We start from the raw sequence: 23,332 nt of genomic DNA on the forward strand, positions 1-23,332 counted from the left end.
ACATACTGTTCAGAGGTCATGATTTCTGTTGGGTCTCACCATCCTACCTCTGTGCCAGCCTCAGCATCATGGGTAGGTAGCAAATATCTGGAAATCCTAGTCTTCAAAATGGTAGATGCATTAATCCTAAAGATGTAAAAACGATAGCTTGACATGCATGTTGCAGGAAAATGTGGCTTCCACTTTTGTGGAGACACTCGTCTCCTGTGAATGTGTCAAAGAGGAGATGAACAAATCGATCATTTGGCAGCAAATGGCATCTGGCCCAATCTGCAGCAGCCCTCGAGACGCATCCCAGGAAATCCTAACAAGCTGAGGGAAAGTAAGCGGAGCTCTTGGAGGAGGGATTTGCTCTGAAAGTTCCCGCAGGCCTTGCAGAATCTTGACAACATGGTTTTGACAGGTGGAAAGAAAGGTCAGGGGTTTGAGGCTGCCCAGAAGGGAACAAATGTTCCCTGGCACAAGGGGTGCCATCTGTGCCAGCCGTCTTAAATCTTCCTTGATTAAAAAAGCAAACAAACCCTCCCTCTCCTGCCTTATCTTTTCAAGAGGGGCTAAGCAACTTTCTGGCAAAACACAGCATCCAAATTTGCAAGCCAGACAGAAGAACCACAAGTCCTCAAGTGAAGTAGACAGTATGGTGAGCAATAAAAGAGAGACGATGTGGTTGGAGAATGTTTCTGAGTGATTATCATCCTTCCTGTTCTTCAGTCTTCCATCTAACTTACAGGTACTTTGTAGCCAGGCAACGGGGTCTTTCAATATTATTAAGATGTGTTCAAAATGCACTGGTAGGTTTTTTACTACGGGGATTATATTGTTTTATCTAGTACTGTAGGTTTTTTTTAAAGAGAGAGAGAGAGAGAAATATTCATTTTTGTGAGATACAGAATAAGGTCAGAGTTAGGCAGATGGAAGGCTAGTTCAATGGATCTCTTTGAACATTATGGGACAAGGCAAATAAGAGGCAATCTGGGGCACAGATTTGGGTTCAGATTTTAAAGCAAAACTACTGAATTTGAACTTTTCATGCAAGTGGGAAAAATTCCCTTGAAATTCACACTGCCCAGCATTTTTGCAGCGTGGTTCTCAAATTGAGCCTTGTGTGTAAAATGCATCTGTTTCAAGAAAATGTGTATTGAAATGCATTGTATTAGAGGGAATTGCTTGCAAAAGAAAATGCATATTAGGAAAGATTGCATACAAAAGTGGGTATGTTCGGAGAGATTTGCAGTAAAATGCTCGTGGAGTTGCGTGTTGTTGTTGTTTAAAAAGCTACGCAATGCAGAAATGCGTAGAACTAAACTTATGTCTAGAAAAAATAGAGAGACCGAAATTGACAGATCCATCCATCCTTAGTTCAGATCCACCCAGTTAACCCCCAGATATCTCCCTTTACTTTCTCCTATATAACAGAAGACTGCCATTCACTTCTGCCATTCACTCACAACCTAGAAACACAGGAAGCTGCCTTATACCAAAGCAGACCATTGAATCCATCTACCTTTCTCTAGATGGAATGGTCTACACCAGCCTTCTTCACTCTTGTGTTCCCAGAGATGGCTAGACTACCACTCCCATCATTGGTAACCATTGGTCTAAGGATGATGGGAGTTGTAGTCCCATCAGGGGACTCAAGGATGAAGAACACACTGTGCAGCCCTCCTTGGTTTCCAAAGAGATCTTTTCCCACCCTACCTGAAGATTCAGGCTGGGGGAGTGGGGACAAAGTGTGTTTCGCCACCTCTGATAAAAACCCTATGGAGGTTAATGTGCCTTACACAGAACTACTTTACAACACACATGCACAGAGCAAGGTCTCTGCAGTATTTACGCCTTTTTGCACACATCACACACACACACACACACACACTTCTTGTTTTGTTGTTGTTTAGTCGTTTAGCCGTGTCCAACTCTTCATGACCCCCATGGACCAGAGCACGCCAGGCACACATATGTTGGGCATTATTTTTGCTAGTCAATGAATAATTGACAATACCAAGACGTGCACCCAGGATATATCCTCCCACACCTTGATAATTTATTTGCTTGCTAGTTTTAATGTATTCATATCCCATCTTTCTGCTCAGAAGGTCAACATTTCTGCTTAATTATCATAAACGATGCTAAGACCCCCAACTGCACCACACATCAAAATCATTATCTTACCACTTTAAACAGTCCTGGCTCCCCCCTCCCCCATCTCCAAAGCATGTGGGATTATTATTTTTTTAATGGATATTTCAGATTGCCCTTTGTAAACCATTAAGCGATCTTCAGTCAAGTAAGCGTCATGTTAATATTGTTACATAAATAAAATGCCTTATCCGTTGCCAAGGATTCATCCTTTCTCTTCCACAGCCCCCTGCAACGAATTTAGCTTCAGACTCGAAGAGCAGCTATTCTGTTCCACATCAGAAAGCCAGGCTTTGGACAAGCCTCACTTTTATTCAGAAACTTCAGTGAGAAATGTTTTCTCCTGGGACAACCAGGGGAGGGGAAGCCTTGCCTCCTGCCGAGCTTACAACTTCTGGAACACTTCAACGGTGACCTTTGAAGTTCACCAATTCTTGAGAGAATCTCTTTGCCTGTTTTCAAGTGCCTCGCAAACTGAAGTTGATATCACATTTCCTTTTCCTTTCCCTTTTTTTTTAAAAAAAACTATCCTTTTCAAAAGGACACAACCCAGAACCTTAGGGAGAGCCCAAAATTATAAGGTCGAGCAAGAGTAAATTGAACAACGGGTGCAAAACAGAAACATATAGAATATCCCAAGATGCTTAGAGCTGTTGGAAAGAAAATGAAAAAAAACCCTCTTTTAGGGCCTGGCAGGGGGTGGAGGAGAATGAGAAACTTAGCTCAGAGAAGATAGGTAGCCGTGTTGGTCTGCCATAGTCAAAATAAAAAATTCCTTCCAGTAGCACCTTAAAGACCAACTAAGTTAGTTCTTGGTATGAGCTTTCGTGTGCATGCACACTTCTTCAGATACACCAGTGTATCTGAAGAAGTGTGCATGCACACGAAAGCTCATACCAAGAACTAACTTAGTTGGTCTTTAAGGTGCTACTGGAAGGAATTTTTTATTTTAGCTCAGAGAAGCAAAGAACCTTTTGTTGAAAGTTCTCATTTAACAGAAGCAGGCTGCACAACTAAAATATTCTTTAGGGATATTTTTATAGCAGTTGGGAAGTGAGTTAGCAGCGCAGAAAACTTCTTGTAGGAGCTTGAGGGAAGTATTCCAGGTGCTTGTTTACCGTATTTTTTGCCCCATAGGACACACTTAGTTTTTTTTGGGGGGAATAAAGAAATAAAAAATTTATTCCCTCCCCCCCAGCCATGGGAACTTCCGCGCCCCGTGCTCCAGGCAAGCAGGCTGCTATCCACAGCCTAGAGAACCCTGCAGGAACTCCCACGGGCTCCCCAGGCTTATGGATAGCTTCCTGAAGAGAGAGAGCACACCGACCCCTCTCGCTCTCCAAGCTTCAGCGAAAGCCTGCATTTGCCCCATAGGATGCACACCCATTTCCCCTTCATTTTTGAAGGGGGAAAAGTGCGTCCTATAGGGCGAAAAATACGGTAGTTAGCGCAAGGATTTATCCTTGCATATTGAAATTTTATCCCCATCTAACCACACCACACCTCCCCAAAATCTGATCTGCTCTCGATCATATTCACTGGCTGATTTTCATTCTGGACATGGGACAACACCAGCAATTTCCACTCCCACTTCTGACAGAATTCTGCGGCGCACCTAATTAAAATGTGCAAATTTCATGCAAATCGGTGTCTCCTTTTGTCCGCTTCTTCAATGGTGCGTTTCCTCTTGTTCTGGCAGTGCGCAAGCAGCCGTCCTAATCAGAAATAACCTACCGGTAATGGAGCTTGCTGAGATTTCCCTCCCATCTGATATACTTGGCCCTTCTGGAGTGCTCTGAACACTTTGTTCTACAGAAAACCCTTTGGCCTTGCTAGTGATTGGCAGAGATGATTCACTTGAGTGTTTCCTCCTGAATTATGCTATTCTGAAGATTCCAGGCAAAGTTAATTCTTCTTTAATATGTATTAAAAAGATACTATTTTTGCCTGTCGTGATCCATTTTGAGCACTGGAGCCGAAAAGCAGAATCTAGATCAGTAAATATGACTCAAAGCAAAGGGTGCAGGTGCCAGGATAGCTGGTAATCTGAGTCTCAGCTAACTCCCCCAAACGTAAAAAAACTGGCTAAATGAGAGAAATAGAGGGTGGCTATTAAGTAAATGGTGTTCTGCTCACTGCCAGCAAAGCCATTAGTCAGGAAGTATTAATTAAGGGGGGACTTTCAGGGACGACCCTTTCTAACCTCTCATCCTTTTGTACCAAGCAAGGAGCAGTCTCTACCTTGACACATGGTCCGGCTGGCAACTTCTCTTTCATTTCTGAGAGTGCTGCTTGTGAAGGGTGATTCAGCACTCTGGATAGGTGCTCGTGTGTGTGTGTGTGTGTGTGTGTGTGTGTGTGTGTGTGTGCTCCCCTGCCTTGAAAGACTGCTGCATCATTGTAAACAAGAAGTCGCCTCTGTCCAAAGACTAATCTGTTACTGCAAATGCAACACTGAGCCTTGCAGCAAGTGGCGAGCAAGCAGATTTAATGGCTGCATGATCTAAGGTAGGGATAGTGATTAGGTTGCTAGGTTCAGGGGTATCCCAGAGCCTGAGATTTCAGGGCCCAAATCTGAGAGTTAGGGGTGGCAGCTGGTGATTTCATGAGAGGAGGTTCTTGGCGATGGAGGTTAATTGGGAGAGGGGAAACGGAGGAGTGCAGAATTCCTGATCTATGATTGCAGTCATGGGATTTTTGTCTTTCACATGACAGTGTATGTTTTGACTCCACAGAGTGGAAAGTGATAGAGACAGGATGTTTGTGTTACTGTGTTCTGTGAGGTGGGACTATTGTCCTTTGTTCTTTTTCTCTTTGCTGTCTGATGCTAGAGAGAGAGGGAGCCATGTTGCAGTGCTCCGTGTGTGTTTATATGTAAATAAAGTAGATTAGCCAAAATGCTGAGCTGCTGAGGTCAGTCACGCAAGGTGCGCAAACTCTGTGGATCCCTAAGTGTGCCAGTGTTGATTGGCATCGGTCGCTGTGATGTTCGGGCTGAAGAAAGCTTATGAAGCTCTCAAACAATTGACCAGGAGGGAGGGAACATGCCAGTCGAGCATGTGTCTCTGCCAGGGTCCTACTCGAGTGTAGGCTGAACTCCTGACAGTCAGGGTATATTTTGCAGCTAGCGCCTGCCAGGCTGAAGCTTGCAAGCTACATGAACACAGTCTTCTTTTATTTATTTATTTATTTATTTATTTTAAATTAAAGGAGCTTCAGTACCCTCCGCCTGGAGCTTCAGTACCCTCACCTGCCACCTGGCCAGGTAAACCTGGACTTCAGTTCATACCTGGAGATCTGGCAACCCTAATTGCAAATGTGGGACTCCAACTCCCATCAGCCCCAAGTCAGCATAGTCAGTGGTCAGGGATGATGGGACATAGAGTCCAACTCTGGAAGGCACCATGTTAGATGCCAGAATGGCTGCTAAATGGTTTACAAGTATGAGTATGCAGACGTAGGCAGCTGTCTGGTGCCAAGTCAGGACACTGGTCCACTTAGCTCAGTACACTCAGTACATTTCTAGTCCAACACTGACTAGAACTGAACCCGCGATTTTCTGCATGCAGAGCAGATGCTCTGCCACTGAGCTACAGCCCTTGCCCAAAAATTGGTATCTGAAGATTTGGCATGTCTGAGAAATCAAGGGGAGACAAATGCTGATGGTTTCAGGAGAAAGTGGATTTTGTCCTGCGGCATTTTGGAACGACAAATGTACAACCATCTGCATTTTTTCTCTGTTATCGTGCTTTCATTGGATCAAGAAATGTGCATGAACTATATGCAATGCATTTTGTATGTTTTGTATATTTTGCATAACGATAATAAAAGAATTTATTTTTTAAAGACTCCTTTTGGGGGTTGCTGTAACACAATTACCCCTCTGTACTGTGTGACTTCACAGCTCAAAGAAAATGTATTAAATTGTATCCCTCTCTTTTTTTTTTTTTTGCCCTTGAACTGCCAGCAAATGATTCTACACTTGTACTATCATTTCATTAATCTGAAATAAGTGGCACAAGCCCTCACCCCAGCCCCTTCTCCTATTCCATTCTCATATTTGCTAATTCTGCCAGTCGCTCACCAGCTGCCAAATAGCTACCAGGTCGTGTTCAAGGTCTTGTTCCTGGAAAATGAAGTCCTGAATGACTCAGGAACAGATTATCTGAAAGACCAAGTTCCCTTGCACAGACATGCCTGACCACTTAGGTCATCAGGGGAAAACATACTGGAAGCCTCATATACTCCAGGTTGCGATCTAGGTTGGAGAAAGCTAGTGTAGGGGTTTCAGAAAAAGAAATCTCCACTGAAACCTTTCATTATGATCAGAAATGGACAAGCAAACAGCAATGCTCTTTAAGCCCTGGTGTAGCAAAATCCCAACACCTGCTCCCACTGAGTACAGCTGCATTCTGAACTAACTGCAATTTTCACACAGTCTTCAAGGGTAGCCCCACATATCAACACTTTGCAGTAATCAACCCTGGCTGTTCCAACAGCATAAATAAGATCTGGGGCAACCATTTCCCAGAGAAATAGTTACTCCAGACTTGGTGCAGCTTAGAGAAGCAGCTGTAGATTGTGATGCCATTTTCAGATGTGATTCAATTGTCAACTAGCAAATAAAAGGTAAAGGGACCCCTGACTGTTAGATGCAGTCGCGGACGACTCTGGGGTTGCAGCGCTCATCTCGCTTTACTGGCTGAGGGAGCCGGCGTACAGATTCCAGGTCATGTGGCCAGCATGACTAAGCCACTTCTGGCGAACCAGAGCAGGGCACGGAAACGCCGTTTACCTTCCCGCTGGAGCGGTACCTATTTATCTACTTGCACTTTGACGTGCTTTCGAGCTGCTAGGTTGGCAGGAGCAGGGACCGAGCAACGGGAGCTCACCCCATCACAGGGATTCGAACCGCCAACCTTCTGATCGGCAAACCCTAGGCTCTGTGGTTTAGACCACAGCGCCACCCACATCCCAGCTAGCAAATTAGGGTTGCACAATCACAGTTGCTTGGCAGCTCTCGTGAGACGAACCAACTTCTCCCAAAAGAACTTTTTGCAATAAGGAAAGAGAGGAGGGGGAGACGCACTGGGAAGTGTGAGATAACCCTTGCTTTGACGCAACACTTCCCCACAAAACAGATCATAATGAATGCCGGTTAAATTGCCAACAACACTGCCTGCAGACCAATCGGGATGAACCCTCAAGAAACAGGTTGCCTGGAAGTGCCCTCAAAACGTTTGTGTATGTGAGTTAGCAGCTGATAGTTCTGTTTCCATGCCCAGCATGTTAGCACTTCCCTCCATGGTTACAGTCACGGCAACTCAGAGACAGTTTTCCAGCCACTGCTTCAAGTCGCCATAGACACAGGCTGCGAGACAGCCAGTCCCCCTCAGCCCCCAGGCTTTCTGCTGCAGCACCTGACTCCCGATTATCATGGCTTTCCACTTCAATGGCACATTCATGGCTTAGTTATACGCTATCCAGCACCATCAGGTCCCAGCTCCCGAGATTACAGAGACTGCTTGTTCCTGCTCACTTACTGATCTTGTGCCGGACAGAGATGGTATCGCTCCGAGCCCCATCTCTGTAATACGCCCATATTGAGATCTGGTACTCGGTGTTCTTTTTCAGGCCAGGAAGAATAGAAGATGCCAAATTTCCAGCAACAGACAGCTATGGGAGAGAAGAACAAAGGCAACCTGAATTCTAGGCATCTACATAGTTGGCCGATGTTTTTATGAAGAGGAGGCTGTGGGTGCATAATGCCTTCTGGGAGTCAAACCATCACAGGTGGTGCAAAAGAGCCCTTTCCTGATGGGATCTTCTGGCCACTTAAAAATCTTTCACAAGAAGCTTCAAAGTTGGGTGAGACTGCTAGTGCTGAGTTAGGGGGTGCTTAACCCTTTCCCCTATGGCATTATCCAGATCTCTATTGTCCCCTTGGCAATGCTGTTGGCCCTGCAGTGGAAGGGGGTAGAATATAGTACCTGTAAAGGTAAAGGGACCCCTGACCATTAGGTCCAGTCGTGGCTGACTCTGGGGTTGCGGCGCTCATCTTGCTTTATTGGCCGAGGGAGCTGGCGTACAGGTTCCAGGTCATGTGGCCAGCATGACTAAGCCACTTCTGGCGAACCAGAGCAGCGCACGGAAATGCCATTTATCTTCCTGTCAGAGCGGTACCTATTTATCTACTTGCACTTTGATGTGCTTTTGAACTGCTAGGTTGGCAGGAGCAAGGACCGAGCAATGGGAGCTCACCCCGTCACGGGGATTCAAACCACCGATCTTCTGATTGGCAAGTCCTAGGCTCCGTTTCCTTTTCCTAATAGCATCCGGGTGGTTCAATTTAGAAAGGGGAGATCTATACACCTATTCTCGCAGGGCTACTTTGCCAATCAAAATCAGAGCCTCCCTGTGTGACATATACATATATTCAACACACTGGCAAAGGCCACCATATTGTTACCAAATGGTAGCATGCAAAGATACTTAGAATCATAGAATTGAAGAGTTGGAACCCCCTGAAGAGTCCAGCCCCCTGCAATGCAGGAATCACAGCTAAAGCATCCATGAGAATTTGCCATCCAAGCTCTGCTTAAAAACCTCCAAGGAAGGGGAGTCTACCACCTCCCGAGGAAGACCATTCCACCCACCATCTAACAGCTCTTACTGTCAGAAAGTTCTTCCTGATGTTTAGTCGGGTCATCTATTCCAACCAGGTGGAATCATTTGCCCAACGTGAGGCTCAAACCCACAACCCTGAGATTAAGAGTCTCACGTTCTACCGACTGACTTCGCCCGATTCAAATTACTCCGCCTTCCCCAGAGTGGCGACATACCTCCTGTGCCCTCTTTTCCCCAATCACGTTCCATTTGATCTGGTAGACAACCACGTCGGACGCTGCAGATGCTTCCCATTCGAGCTGGACCTCCCCTTGCGAGAGCTCGGTGACCTTCAGGTGGCTGGGTGGGGGCACCTTTACTGAGGGAAGGAACAAACTGAAGTTCAGAAGCTCGGCTCTGCCCTCGCCGGTCCTAGAAGGATCCTTTAAAAAAGTCCCATATGCTCAGAGACTTTGCGCCTGTTCATTGGGGGATATAGGAAGCCCAGAGCACTTGTTCTTTAGATGTCCCTTTTATGAAGAGGCACGTAGTGAGACCATTGATCCCCTGCTGGTGAGGCTCGCTGACCTCCCGGAAAAGCAAAAATTTAACCTTTTCCTGTTAGGCAAAGATCATAAGAAGACCCGGATGGTCACCAGATTCTGTGTACAGATCTGTAGGCACAGACCATCCCCCGACACAAACTACAGTTATACCTCGGGTTACAGATGCTTCAGGTTGCGTTTTTTCATGTTACGGACGCTCCAAAACCCGGAAGTACTGGAACAGGTTACTTCCGGGTTTTGGAGGTCGTGCATGTGCAGAAGCGCTAAATCGCACTTTGTGCATGCTCAGAAGCACCGAATCGCAACCCGCGCAGATGTGCCGCTGCGGGTTGCAAACACTGTAGGTTGCGAATGTGCATCCCACATGGATCACGTTCGCAACCCGAGCATCCACTGTAGTTTGTTAAGAGGATCCCCAAACTCGATTCCATGGTTGACTCTGGGTCATCTCTCTGCAGTAGCTTATCTTAAAGTTTTAAGTGTGTCTATACGCTTATCGCATTTACAAATTTTAAATTTATTGTTGTACATTGTTTTAAATGTTTGTTTTCCTTCTGGGATTGTACCCCCAAGTGTGTTTTATAAGCTGGTCTCCGACCGTAATAAAGTATCTATCCTAACTGAAGTTCAGATTCTGTCCCAGCTACAAGGAGCCCAAGCCATCTTGCCACCAAGCTAGCAGAGCAGATGGCAAGGGAGTCGAGCGGCAACCGGGCAGCTGCCTTGAAGCACCACATCTTTCCCTTCTCCAGACCCCAAACGGCAAAGGCCCATCCTGAAGGGCTGGTAAGTCATATTTCTGCAATCATTAATTAAAGCCTTGTTATTTCATTTGAGCGAGAAGAGAGGTTCCATTCGGCATTTGCAACTGCAAGAAACTCAGTCAGGAAGGGCATTCAAGGAGAAAATAATTATATATTATTAAAAAAGGAAAGTTGGGGGAGAGATTGTTTCTCATGGATGTGCTGGAGACTCGGGAATTTTACAAGCTGAACCGTGCTCAAAGTTCCAGAGAAGCCTTGTTCCCAATTTCAAAATGGAATCGCAGAGGATTTTTTTTAATTTAGAAAATCAGGACAAGGAATAGATTATCTGCATCATTAAAATAGAAAGAAAGGGAAGCAGAAGATGTACTCGCTCTTGCTCTGAAGTTAATATTTAAATGAAAATATTTACATCTCTCTATTAGGCTTAGTATGCATGTACTATTATAACATGTGAGTGTCAGCATTTCGTTTAGTGGTGTTTATATGGAATTGTATAAACCTACCTTGAAATATGTTGTGTTTTTTTAAAAAACCTTTGTATTTGACAAGTAATGTTTGTACAAAATGACATTATGCTAATGAAGTGCATATATCTATATAAACTACTGCTTTTGTCTCCGGCTGTACAAGTTAAAACTTATCAGCAAGGCCTGCTGGCAACCTAATTGTTATTCTTGATTTTCTTCTGTGCCAGAGCCTCTGCTGCAATGGGCTTCCAGCCTCGCCTTCTAATTGTCTTCCAAGATGGTTTGACCTCAGCTTCCAATTAGGAATGTATGAAATCACATCTACCATTTGTCTAACCAGCTCAGTGTTGTCAACACTGGCTGGCAGTGTCTCAGGTGGGGATCTCTCCCATCAATCCCTGGGGATTGAACCTGGAACCTGCAAGGTATGCATTCTGCCTCTGAGCTACAGACCTTCCTCTCACAAGACGCTAGGCATCCTTAGTACTTCAGCGAATACGTAAACAAAGCCTTGCTCCACACGCTGGAAATATTTCCTCTCAGGGCTTGGAGACACTGCCTCTCTCGCTGCCTGCACTGCTTCCCCAGAGCTTGAGGGTGAAGCTGATGGGAGCTGTCGTCTAGCAACACCTGAAGAACCAAGAGGTTTCACATCCCTGCCTTAAAGGCTTAGAAAAGTCTGTGGCAAGGTAGACATTTTCAGCTGGAGAATCTTTGGGTCACTTTGGTTTAAGGCCGTGGTTAACACTGGGGTATCGACTGTGGTTAATATGGCCAATTTTCATCCTACCAGCAAGCTCAAAGAACACAACACCTCTGATGGTGTTCCAGCTACCCAATTTCCAATATAATAATAATAATAATAATAATAATAATAATAATAATAATAATAATAATAATATATTTATACCATGCCCATCTGGCTGGGTTTCCCCAGCCACTCAGGGCGGCTCCCGGCAGAATATTAAAAACACACTAAAACATCCAACATTAAAAACTTCCCTAAACAGGGCTGCCTGATGATGTCTTCTAAATGTCTGATAGTTGTTTTTCTCTTTGACATCTGGTGGGAGGGCGTTCCACAGGGCAGGTGCCACTACTGAGAAGGCCCTCTGCCTGGTTCCCTGTAACTTGGCTTCTCGCAGTGAGGGAACTGCCAGAAGGCCCTCGGTGCTGGACCTCAGTGTCCGAGCAGAACGATGGGGGTGGAGATGCTCCTTCAAGTATATGGGACTGAGGCTGTTTAGAGCTTTTAAGGTCAGCACCAGCACTTTGAATTGTGCTTGGGAACATAATACGTGGTTCAACATTATATAGAACTTCAGTATCCAACTGCAGCTTTGAGGACCACTTAGACTTCCAACGGCTGCATGTCCCCAAGCTGAACAACCCTTGCTTACATGTGGTGACGTTGGCCGTTACAGGGAAGGAGTCCCCTTCATCATAAACGGAAATCACGCTGACAAAATACTGCGTCAGCGATGAGAGAGGCTTCAGCACAGCAAAGGATGAGTTGCCAGGAACGTCCACCTGAAATGTAGAAAGTGTTAGGGTTGCAGAGTGTCTTCTAGTAGGGTTTCGCTGTTTGACGCCAGCAGCAGAGACCATTAATTGCCCTCGCTGTCTGGAAGATGATATAATAACTTCTGCTCTGTAAGGAAAGTCTTAGGCATTGCCTGCACCACTGAATAATTGTCTCTTTGTCTCCTTCGACATGTCTAGCAAGCTGTTGTTGGTGCAGAACAACAGAACTTGTTCGGATACTGCATAGTGGCTCTTACAGTCTTACTCACCTCTCCAATGTTGCTCCCCCTGCTGGAGATGTATGTTACGCGGTGCTTTTTCACAGCATGTGAAGCCGCCTCCCAGTTGACCCTGACCGAGGCATGGCTGATGTTGGAGAAATGCAAGAACTGTGGAGGGCTCAGGGCCACTGCAAGACATAACCATGGGGTCTTATGGGATGTCTGCACTAGAGACAGAAGCCCAGTTTAATTTCATGACATCTCTCCCCAAAAGACCAGGAAATTCCTGTTCACTAGAGAGGCTAGAGGGACGCGGGTGGCGCTGTGGGTTAAACCACAGAGCCTAGGACTTGCCGATCAGAAGGTTGGCGGTTCGAATCCCCGTGACGGGGTGAGCTCCCGTTTATCGGTCCCTGTTCCTGCCAACCTAGCAGTTTGAAAGCACGTCAAAGTGCAAGTACCTTTCCTCCGGCGGGAAGGTAAACGGCGTTTCTGTGCACTGCTCTGGTTCGCCAGAAGCAGCTTAGTCATGCTGGCCACATGACCCGGAAGCTGTATGCCGGCTCCCTCGGCCAGTAAAGCGAGATGAGTGCCGCAACCCCAGAGTCGGCCATGACTGGACCTAATGGTCAGGGGTCCCTTTACCTTCAGAGAGACTAGGGACATCTCCTAGGACTTAGACATTCTCAGAATCCTGGAAAAAAAATATTCCCATTTCCCATAACCCCTCCATGTCTGTTAATCCACTTTCAGTATTAACAGTTTCCTCTTTTCCTTAAGTGTGTTTTCCTTAAAGTGCCACAAAGTTCGCTCCTTCTCCCTACAGATCCAGATATGGACCACCAAACGATGATCAGTGGCTGCTATGTTGGACTGCTAGATTTAGTTTATTATGCCACTTTGAACAGACATGGCTTCACCCAGAGAATTATGGGAGCTGTGGTCAGAAGACCCCCTATTTCCCTCACAGTGCTACAATTTCCAGAGTCCCCTTGTGAATAAGGATTTATTGTGAAGCCACTTCCCAGAATTCTTTGGAGGGAACCACAGCTGTTTGAAGTGGCATCACGGTGCTTTGAACGTATTGTGTGAATGGGGTCTTAGTCAGAACTTCTCCCCAGCCTCCAGAGAACCCTATCCAAGCCACGCCGACGTTAAATTACACAGCTGGGACTTACAAGTGGTTTCCTGTACACTCGCCGGATCGCTAGCATCTTCTCCGTACATTGCATAAACGGCCAGCGAGTATTCAGTGTTGGGGGACAAGCCCTCGAGAAGAACGTCAGGCTGTTCTACTTTAACCTGGAGAGAGAGAGAGAGAGAGAGAGAGAGAGAGAGAGAGAGAGAGCAAGTGCAAAGAGAGACGTGGGTGATTTTAAACCCCAACAAATAAGACTGAAGCAGCTGACCAGGTGAGGCGGTGAGTCGCTGTTTGCCCAACAGGAGGAAGGGAAGTGAGGCACTGGGCAGGTCAGCGTGGTGCAAACTCTCTGGCGGAGTCAATTTGGCACTCCTGGTGGTGTTTGCTGACCACACTGACCTCACTGTTGTCTACCTCCTTCCTTCCTTCCTTCCTTCCTTCCTTCCTTCCTTCCTTCCTTCCTTCCTTGATTTGTTTTTTAAAAATAAATTGTATTGGGTTTTCTGTACAAAAGATAAAGCACAATTTATGCATCACAGGTAACAGTTAAAACAACGCAATGATAATACTAATACAGTGGTACCTCGGGTTAAGTATTTAATTCGTTCCAGAGGTCCGTTCTTAACCTGAAACTGTTCTTAACCTGAAGCACCACTTTAGCTAACAGGGCCTCTTGCTGCCGCCATGCTGCCACCGCACAATTTCTGTTCTTATCCTGGAGCAAAGTTCTTAACCTGAGGTATTCTTTCTGGGTTAGCGGAGTCTGTAACCTGAAGCGTATGTAACCTGAAGCGCATGTAACCCGAGGTACCACTGTAAAATCAAACAATATTGACTCTGGGCTTCCTCAGCTAGGGATTCATTTGGGTAAGTACATGAACTGAAATATTCTTAAACAATTCTCGGCAGCTCCCTCTTCTATATTTTAATTTCAGGGCACACAGAAAAAGACCAGCAGCAGTTCAGGGGGAAATAAAAGCTAAGGAAACTTAAATCAACCAAGGCATGACAGCAAAGCTTAGCCCATGTATATTCCAAGTGTTTGCTGATCAAGTTTGGAAATTAAAGCAGTCTGGAGAAAAATGCCCCTTGCACAAGACTATTCTCTCCTGACAATCTCCGATGTCCATTTTGATTGCCATTTTGTCATGACAACCAGAGGACGGGACAACATTGCTTACTATTAGCAGCTATTTGCAGCACTGAGCACCACTGTCAGACACATTTAAAAAGGCAAAGGAACTGAATATTAAAATATTCAGGACAGGCAAAATAAAATACCTCTTCACCTGGTACACAGTTAAACTACAGAATTGGCTGCTGGTAGCTATTAGCCAAAGGGACGCGGGTGGCACTGTGGGTTAAACCGATCTTGCCGATCAGAAGGTCGGCGGTTCGAATCCCCACGATGGGGTGAGCTCCCATTGCTTGGTCCCTGCCAACCTAGCAGTTCGAAAGCACGTCAAAGTGCAAGTAGATAAATAGGTACTGCTCCGGTGGGAAGGTAAACGGCATTTCCATGCGCTGCTCTGGTTCTCCAGAAGCGGTTTAGTCATGCTGGCCACATGACCCAGAAAAACTGTCTGGGGACAAACATCGGCTCCCTCGGCCAGTAAAGCGAGATGAGCGCCGCAACCCCAGAGTCAGCCACGACTGGACCTAATGATCAGGGGTCCCTTTACCTTTTTAGCTATTAGCCACAAGGGCTATTTTTTACCTCCATTGTCAAGGCAGTTTGCCTGATTTCCAGATGCTGGGGATCACAGATGGGGAGAAAAGTGAAAGCAAAACAAAAATCTAACCTGACCTCCTTAGCTTCTAAATGGGAGAGCATTTATCATGCCATTCCCACACCTGAATTCAACTGATCCTTGGTGCCAGGATACTTCCAGCCATTGAATGCATTCGTTGTACTTTGCAATGAACTTCACAGTGCTTCCCGCTGACACTCGAAAGGGTTGTGGGTCATTAGCAAGCACCGGAAATATATTTGCAGGCATTTGACCCTTGCAATGGGCAGGGGAAAGCTTTTCAAAGCACCTGAGCCGAGTGTGAAACATACGGAAGAGCTCTCCCAGGAGCATTCATTGGAGCAGGGAAAGTTCTCAGCCTCAAGCAAACAAGGCCCCAACAGAAGAACAAAGAGTCACAGCAAAGGGGAACAGCTGGCCAGAGAGAGGCTTCCTGCCTTTGTGATGCAAAACATTTCACACTGTGTGGAACAAACAGGAGGAGAGGAGGGTTTGGGAGTGTTAATAAAGGTGAGCCCTTAAACAAGGGATGCAGGAGGGTCCCTGATTACCTGGGCACATCTGTCTGCAAACTGAAGTATGGAGGAAAGCCTTTCATTCCTTTCTGCATTTTAACGCTCCCAGATGTTCATTACAGTGAGTCTGCTGCCACCTTCCGCCCATCTGGCAGAACTACATAAGCACTGCACATGATTTCTGCCAGTGGATTCCCAACATTTTGGGGGGTTAGAATCATAGAATTGCAGGGTTGGAAAAGACCACGAGGGTCATCTAGTGAAGGGGTCAGCAAACTTACCGTGCCTTGGGCCAGTGTCTCCAACGCCGATCGCACGGCGGGCCAGAGGGTGGAGGAGTGCGTGCCCTAACGCTTGTGCACATGCTATTTCCGGCACACATCCGGGTTGGAGGAGCACTGGAAATAGCTTGTGTGCATGTGCACGGGCCTTCTCCTACCTGGATGTGACCAGAAATAATGCTTGCGCATGTGCACAAGCTATTTCCAGTGCTCCTCTGACACGGAAGTGGGCAGCCGTGCAGCGCAGTGCTGGTAAGAGCAGGTAGCAGCAGCAGGTGGCAGGGGTCTCCGCAGGCTGGATAAACGAGTCCTTTGGGCCTTATCCTGCCTGCGGACCTTACTTTGGGGACGCCTGATCTAGTGCAACCCGCTGCAATGCAGGAATCTTTCACCCAATGTGGCTCGAACATGCAGCCCTGTGCTTAAGAGTGTCATGTAGCTGGTGACGTAGCTCAGTCGCTGCAGCATGAGATTCTGAATCTCAAGGTTGTGGGTTCATAGAATCATAGAATCATAGAGTTGGAAGAGACCACAAGGGCCATCGAGTCCAACCCCCTGCCAAGCAAGGGCCATCGAGTCCAACCCCTCTAGCCCCGCAATTCTATGATACAAACATAGAACTGTAGATTTGGAAGGGACCCTGAGGATCATTGAGTCCAGCCCGCCGCAATGCAGGAATATGCAGATCCCCATATGGGGTTCAAACCCATAACCTTGGATAGCTCAGTAGGTAGAGCATGAGACTCTTAATCTCAGGGTTGTGGGTTCAAGCCCCAAGTTGGGCAAAAGATTCCTGCATTTGCAGGGGGATTGGATTAGATGACCCTTAAGGTCCTTTACAACTCTACAATTCTGTGATTCTATGTAACCTTGGCATTGTGAGCACCACACTCCAGCCAACTGGTCCCATCCAACTATACAGTTCTATGACTCTATGCTCTTTTTGTTGGTTTTTGTTGTTGTTGTTTTCTAACTGGAGTTTGGGGATCAGATTCTAGCTTTCCCTTTTTTAAAAAAATATATATTTATTAAAGTTTTTTTTAAATATAACAATGGAAAAAACAAAAAATACAAAATACAACATAAAAACAGTTAAAAAACAAATAATTTCCCATAATATATCTTCCTTACGCTTATTTCCCCAGACCTCCTCATACCTCCCTTCTTTGTATTCCACTTCAATTTGTTAGTTCAGCAAATCCTTACCATTAAGCTTTTACCCATTTATAAACCTTTTTTTTTTTCGTATCTCCTAAAGCATTACAGCTGGAAACCCCTTAGTTTCTATCCAACATCCTTCTAACATTCATTAATTTTACAATATTTCTGTAAGTAGTCTTTAAATTTCTTCCAGTCTTTTTTCACCAACTCTTCTCCCTGGTCTCGGATTCTGCCAGTCATTTCTGCCAATTCCATGTAGTCGATCATCTTGTCGGCCAGATTCTAGCTTTCCCTATTGCATTGCACACACCACTCCCAGTCACTTTGATCCTTGGGAGAGACACTCCTAGGAGTTCTGCATGGTTTGTCTTATACCCACTAAGACCAGGGCTTTCAGTTTGGTGGCATCTCCCCTTTGGAATACGCTCCCAATGAACATCCTGGTCCTGAATGGGGTAACTGTGCCTCTGAAGGACCAGGTGTGCAGCCTGGGAGTCATTTTAGACTCACAGCTGTCCATGGAGGCACAGGTCAATTCTGTGTTCAAGACAGCTGTCTACCAGCTCCATCTACCTGCCCGCAGACTGTCTCTCCAGAGTGGTGCATGTTCTGGTTATCTCCCGCTTGGACTACTGCAATGCGCTCTACGTGGAGCTACCCTTGAAGGTGACCCAGAAAATACAACTAATCCAGAATGCGGCAGCTAGACTGGTGACTGGGAGCGGCCGCCGGGACCACATAACACCAGTCCTGAAAGACCTACATTGGCTTCCAGTACGTTTCTGGGCACAATTCAAAGTGTTGGTGCTGACCTTTAAAGCCATAAATGGCCTCAGCCCAGGATACCTGAAGGAGCATCTCCACCCCCATCGTTCAGTCTGAGGTCCATCTCTGAGGGCCTTCTGGCAGTTCCCTCACTGCAAGAAGTGAAGTTGCAGGGAACCAGGCAAGGGCCTTCTCGGTAGTGGTGCCCACCCTATGGAATACCCTCCCATCAGATGTCAAAGAGATAAACAACTATCTGACTTTTTGAAGACATCTGAAGGCAGCCCTGTTTAGGGAAGTTTTTAATGTTTGATGAATTATTGTATTTAAATATTTTGCTAGAAGCTGCCCAATTATTATTATTATTATTATTATTATTATTATTATTATCATTATCATTATTATGGTACCTCGGGTTAAGTACTTAATTCGTTCTGGAGGTCTGTTCTGAACCTGAAACTGTTCTTAACCCAAAATACCACTTTAGCTAATGGGGCCTCCCGCTGCTGCCGCACCGCCGGAGCACGATTTCTGTTCTCTTCCTGAACCAAAGTTCTTAACCTGAGGTAATATTTCTGGGTTAGCGGAGTCTGTAACCTGAAGTGTATGTAACCTGAAGCGTATGTAACCTGAGGTACCAATGTATTAGGCAGGCACTAACAGCACTCGCATTCCGGAGCCTGAGTAAAACTCACCTGTCCACTCAGGGGTGAACCCAACATCAAAATCTCACTTTGCTTTGTATAGAGGATGCATCTTATCTCTGAGCATTTAAATGCCTCCCCCTCAAAAAAAACCCAAACCCACCATTGTGATTACAGTTGAAACCAATATCCTTTACCTCTTTGGTAACATCTTCTGCTCCATTGGGTGCTGAGGAGCAAAGGACCAGATACTGGCTAGCTCCATCTGCTGGCTCCCAGCTCAGTCGTATGCTGTTGTGGCTGATTTCAGAAGCTCTGAGGGACCCAGGGGCAGAGAGAGGCACTATGGGGCCAAAACATTAAAAAAGAAATTATCAAAGGCAAGTACGTTTCTTCACCCAAAGCAGCTGCCAAATGTGTACATTTGCCAGGCAAAACAACATGCTACTTTGCTCTGAAAATAAACACACGTATCTGCACAGTCTACAAATTATGCAGATTAAATCTCTATTAACCGTTGAGCAAATAACAGGCTTAAAATATTTCAAGGCTAAGAATATTAAGCAATTTTTAAATTAAATATTCTCTTTATTCGATAGAGGTCTTTTATTAGCCATGAATGTCTGCTTCAAAGGTAGGAGAAAGATCATCTGAGCCATGATCTCAGAGCAAGACCTTCTGGCTGGTATAAGGTAAGGTTACCAGATGTCCCCGTTTCCTGGGGACAGTCCCCAGATTTACAAATCAGTCTCCTGATGAGATCCACTGAGGTTGAAAAGTGTCCCCAGATTCATTGAAAAAAATCTGGTCAGCTTAGTATACAGGGCATGGCTATCAAAGTAGCACCTGGGACACAATTAAACCGAAGACCAGTCAATCAGTTCCTGGCTTACACGTTGAGGTGATGCCTCTGAGTCCATCTCCAACTGCGTTCTCATAAATAGGAAACACTGAAACCAGATATTCCGTGTGGGATGTCAAGTTGAGGAGCTGCACGGCCGAGGCTGCCCCATCTAAAACAACCTAAAAATATACAGAGAAGTTGCACTGAGGATGGTCTAAGGGATGAGGAAAGAAACTGATTTTGTTTCAAAGAAGATGAAGTCCCTACCAGAGGAGAATGGCAGATCAAGTTGATGGATTATGCCAAAATGGCAAAAATTAAACAAACCTCTGTGTTGCAAAGAGAACGTCAGCAATATCTAGGTAACACGATGACCATGTACATACACAATAGACAATCTTTATAGAATTCCTTCAAACCATAATAAGTACAAAATGAAATCTTTAGTCTCAAAGTCTCTGAAAATCTTTAAATGAAGCGAGGTACCAGACTTTGTACGATGAAAGACAGGCTGTGAAGCTTTGTGTATTCAGCAAATGTAAGTTCCAACACTGAACAGTGATTCCAGATATTGACTACTGTTTCATAGAATTCTTTGTCAGCGTGGTGGGAGGATATAGAATTGCTTCATAAAACCATCTTATTTCGAATGAATGTATGTAAACGAAAATATCAAATGCTGTGGAACAGTGCTCATGTAATAATGTAGTCACTGCAGTACCTCGCTTCATTTAAAGGTTTTCAGAGACTTCGTGTTGCCTAGATATTGCCGAAATGGCAAAAATGACCTGAAGAATCACAGATGAGGAAGACCAAAAGTTTAATAAGGAATGGGTAAAATGTATCTTAAAAACCACTGTAAACAGTCAACATCGTTAGTAGGTTTGGAATAACACTTGTAGTTTAATGGTGAATTTTGGACACAACGGAGAGGCAAAAGATTTGGCTAATTATAAAAGATGCAGGAGGAAATGATTAACAATAGAACCCACAAAGGGGAGGAGGGAAGTACAGGAGATTCTTTGGAATTTTTTTCTATGATGTATGTTGGATATGTGTAAAATTTTAATCTGAAAAACCAAATAAATAAATTTATTTTCAAAAAAATCTGGTTTTGTTTGCATTTTCAATGAGAAACTGAAATTCACACGCTTCTGAATTTTGTGACGCACTTCTCCAACCATCATTTACAAAAATGCATATGTTAGAGGGGAATGTGCCTAAATATGCACATGAGTGAAAATAGCATACACAAATGGATCCTAGGGTGGTCTCCAATACTGAGATTGCCAGAGTTTAGTTTGGCATACAAATCTCAGTAGCTCATAAGGATGGATGATGATGATGATAAATAATAATAATAATAATAATAATAATAATAATAATAATAATTGTTTGTTTTTATTTCTGTACTGCCCTATACCCAAAGGTCTCAGAAACTCAATTCTATCCACATTTAAAGGCCAGCTTACCAAGTTCACACTTTACAGAGCAATATGAGCACAAAAATGCTGCAATCCTCAGAAAATTGTGTCACTCTGAATTTTGTAGTACAATTCTCCAGTCAAGTAACATGTACAAAAATGCACATGCTAAGTTAAGAATACATATATTAGTGAAAATCACGTACCAAAACTGCATTCTATTTGTGGAAATTGCATTGGGGAAATGTGCACATCTGGCAAAAAATTCCATATAAAAATGGGCACAGCAGAAGAAATTCACACAAAAATGAAATTCACGCAGACAAATTTTCAGCAGGATCCCACACCCCCTGAAATCACTAACTAGGATGTGGAAATGTGGAGGACTGGACGTAAGATTGGAAAGATGAGAAACTGGAAGCAAAGAAAACTGACATATTTGCCCATTCCTAGCAACTCATACTGCTTGCCTTCAATCAGAGGCAAGCAGTGCAGTCCCATGAGTTCTTCTCTAATTTGGACTGTTAGGAATGTGCCATTGCTAGTGCCCACCTGGTTGATCCAGCTAAGTTTAAGATATCAAAGACAGGACCACTTACCTCTTTGGGAATCCCACCCCTAGAGGGGTAATAGACCACCCTATATTTTTTAGGTGGTATCACAGGGGGGTTCCAGATGAGGCGTATACTTCTGGATGTTACCTCCTTTATAGCAAGATTGGTTGGGCTCAGGTGGGCTCCAGTATTCACCAGAATGGCTTTGAGAGGGTCATCACCTGCAAATTTGGCAACCATTTCTTATTATGGGACGTAGCAGAAAGAGCTCTGGATTTGGAGTAGACAGATCTGATCTGAAGTCCTCACATGGACATGAAGGTTGTTGGCCAAAACTGTGGGCCAGTAAATACCTCTCAACCTAATGTTACTCAAGAGACTGTTCTGAGATTTAAAAAGGAGGGGGGACCTTATATTGTGATGAAGGAGAATCTTTGGCCCTCCAGATGTTGCTGGACTACAAATCACATCATCCTTGACCCTTGCTGGATGGGGCTGATGGGAGATGGAGTCCAGCAACATCTGGAAAGCTATAGGTTTCCATCATGGTTGTGCAGTGTCATAAGCAGATTGGAGTTGTAAGATAGATTCATGTTTCACCTGGAGGACAGAAGACATGGCGACACTCTTCACATACCTGAAGGAGTCGCCACATAGACAAGGTCAAAGATTCTTTGCCGTCCCAGAGCACAGGACTTGATTTGAAGTTACAAGAGGGTAGGTTCTGGTTGAAAATTAGAAGGAACTTCCAAACAGTGAAAGCAGTTTGACAAAGCCACTTCTGAGCTGGAGAGGAGGTGGGGTTGCGGGCTTCACGCCCCCTCCACGTGCGCGGGGGCTGGGTCTCAGCCTCTGCGTGATTGAGGGAATCCCCGGGCGTGTCATCCCCTGGGCAGCCAATTGGCTGGAATGGGGTGTGTGGCCTGCGCTATTTAGCGCTGGCGCAGCCAGGGATCTCCCTCTTTTGGCTGCTTCAGCTGCTCCGGTTTCCCACCCTCCCGCCCTTTAGGTTTTCTTTCCAACATTGCTATGGACCTCAGTTGGTTGCTGTTGAGGGGCCTGGTAGGAAATTTTTCCACTAGGCAAATTGGCACCAGCCACTTGGTTTTCGCCTACCTCGTAGCAAATCGTCACAACTTCCTTGGTATTGGCTGTTAGGCATTGGTATTGCTCTGTGGATGGAAGAGGGGAGGTAGCTCCATCACCTGCCCCACATATTGAAGGGTAGTCCGATAAAGGATTTTGGGGGGCGTGGCCCTGTCCAAAGCCTATGGAGGTGAGGCACGCCCCTGAGCGGTGACCCCGGGGGAGCTCCTAGTTGATGTGTATCAGCAGGACTCCCCCTACTGGTGGTTAACCCTTCCTGGACTTCAGGCAGACAGGCTGAAGCCGGATAGTCGTTAGGACCAATGCCTAAGCCAATACCGCTCATTACCTGTAACCAATAAAGTTGTAGCTATTTTTAGCCCATTGACCTAAATAATTGTGTCATGTGTCTTTATTTCCACCAGGGGGAGGCGGGAACTCGCCGCGCAATGGAGCCAATGGCCTAGAAGGATGGTCGACTCTCATGGAGGAACTTCAAGCAGAGAAGGTTTTGTAAGAAAGAATTGTCTAAGGGTTCCTCCAGACAATTAAGCATTCATCCCAATTTGTTCCCACCAAATTAGATTATAACTGGTCTTCATTTGTTTTATAATGGTATATTTTACTGTTGCAACCCACCCTAGGACCTTATGGGAAAGGGCAAGTCAAAAATCTAAGCACTCAATCAACCAACCAGTCAATATTTAGCATTTGTTCTGATTTCTTTGAAGGGTGAATGAACATCCATCCTGCATTCACCCTTGTTTGCTAGCAAGGCGTTTACATGTCTTTCTATTAGCCCTGTGTCCACCCACACTTTTCAATGCATATCCCTTTCTGATTTAAATTTCCTTTAAAAAATCTGCTTCCTTCTTAAAG

The 23,332-nt window shown here is 45.2% G+C and overlaps 1 protein-coding gene and 1 long non-coding RNA gene across 3 annotated transcripts in view; one reads left to right on the top strand and one right to left on the bottom strand.

The window, feature by feature from the left end:
• COL20A1 (collagen type XX alpha 1 chain) overlaps positions 1-23,332 on the bottom strand; it is a 139,348-nt gene that overhangs the window by 73,499 nt on the left and 42,517 nt on the right. For both annotated transcript variants that reach the window (XM_083507331.1, XM_083507330.1), the window contains exons 11-18: positions 21,413-21,588; positions 19,439-19,568; positions 18,743-18,888; positions 13,466-13,589; positions 12,336-12,475; positions 11,943-12,072; positions 8,979-9,121; positions 7,680-7,812 (exon numbers count right to left, since the gene is read on the bottom strand). In XM_083507331.1, the coding sequence (XP_083363457.1) occupies positions 7,680-7,812; positions 8,979-9,121; positions 11,943-12,072; positions 12,336-12,475; positions 13,466-13,589; positions 18,743-18,888; positions 19,439-19,568; positions 21,413-21,588 (1,122 nt within the window). The remainder of the gene's footprint in view (positions 1-7,679; positions 7,813-8,978; positions 9,122-11,942; positions 12,073-12,335; positions 12,476-13,465; positions 13,590-18,742; positions 18,889-19,438; positions 19,569-21,412; positions 21,589-23,332) is intronic.
• Positions 529-11,567, top strand: LOC310708917. Its single transcript, XR_014527210.1, has 3 exons — positions 529-730; positions 9,952-10,094; positions 10,770-11,567. It is a non-coding gene; the product is annotated as an uncharacterized lncRNA (long non-coding RNA).

Source organism: Podarcis liolepis (assembly GCF_965112155.1).
Source record: "Podarcis liolepis genome assembly, chromosome: 6".
NCBI classification, from domain to species: Eukaryota; Metazoa; Chordata; class Lepidosauria; order Squamata; family Lacertidae; genus Podarcis; species Podarcis liolepis.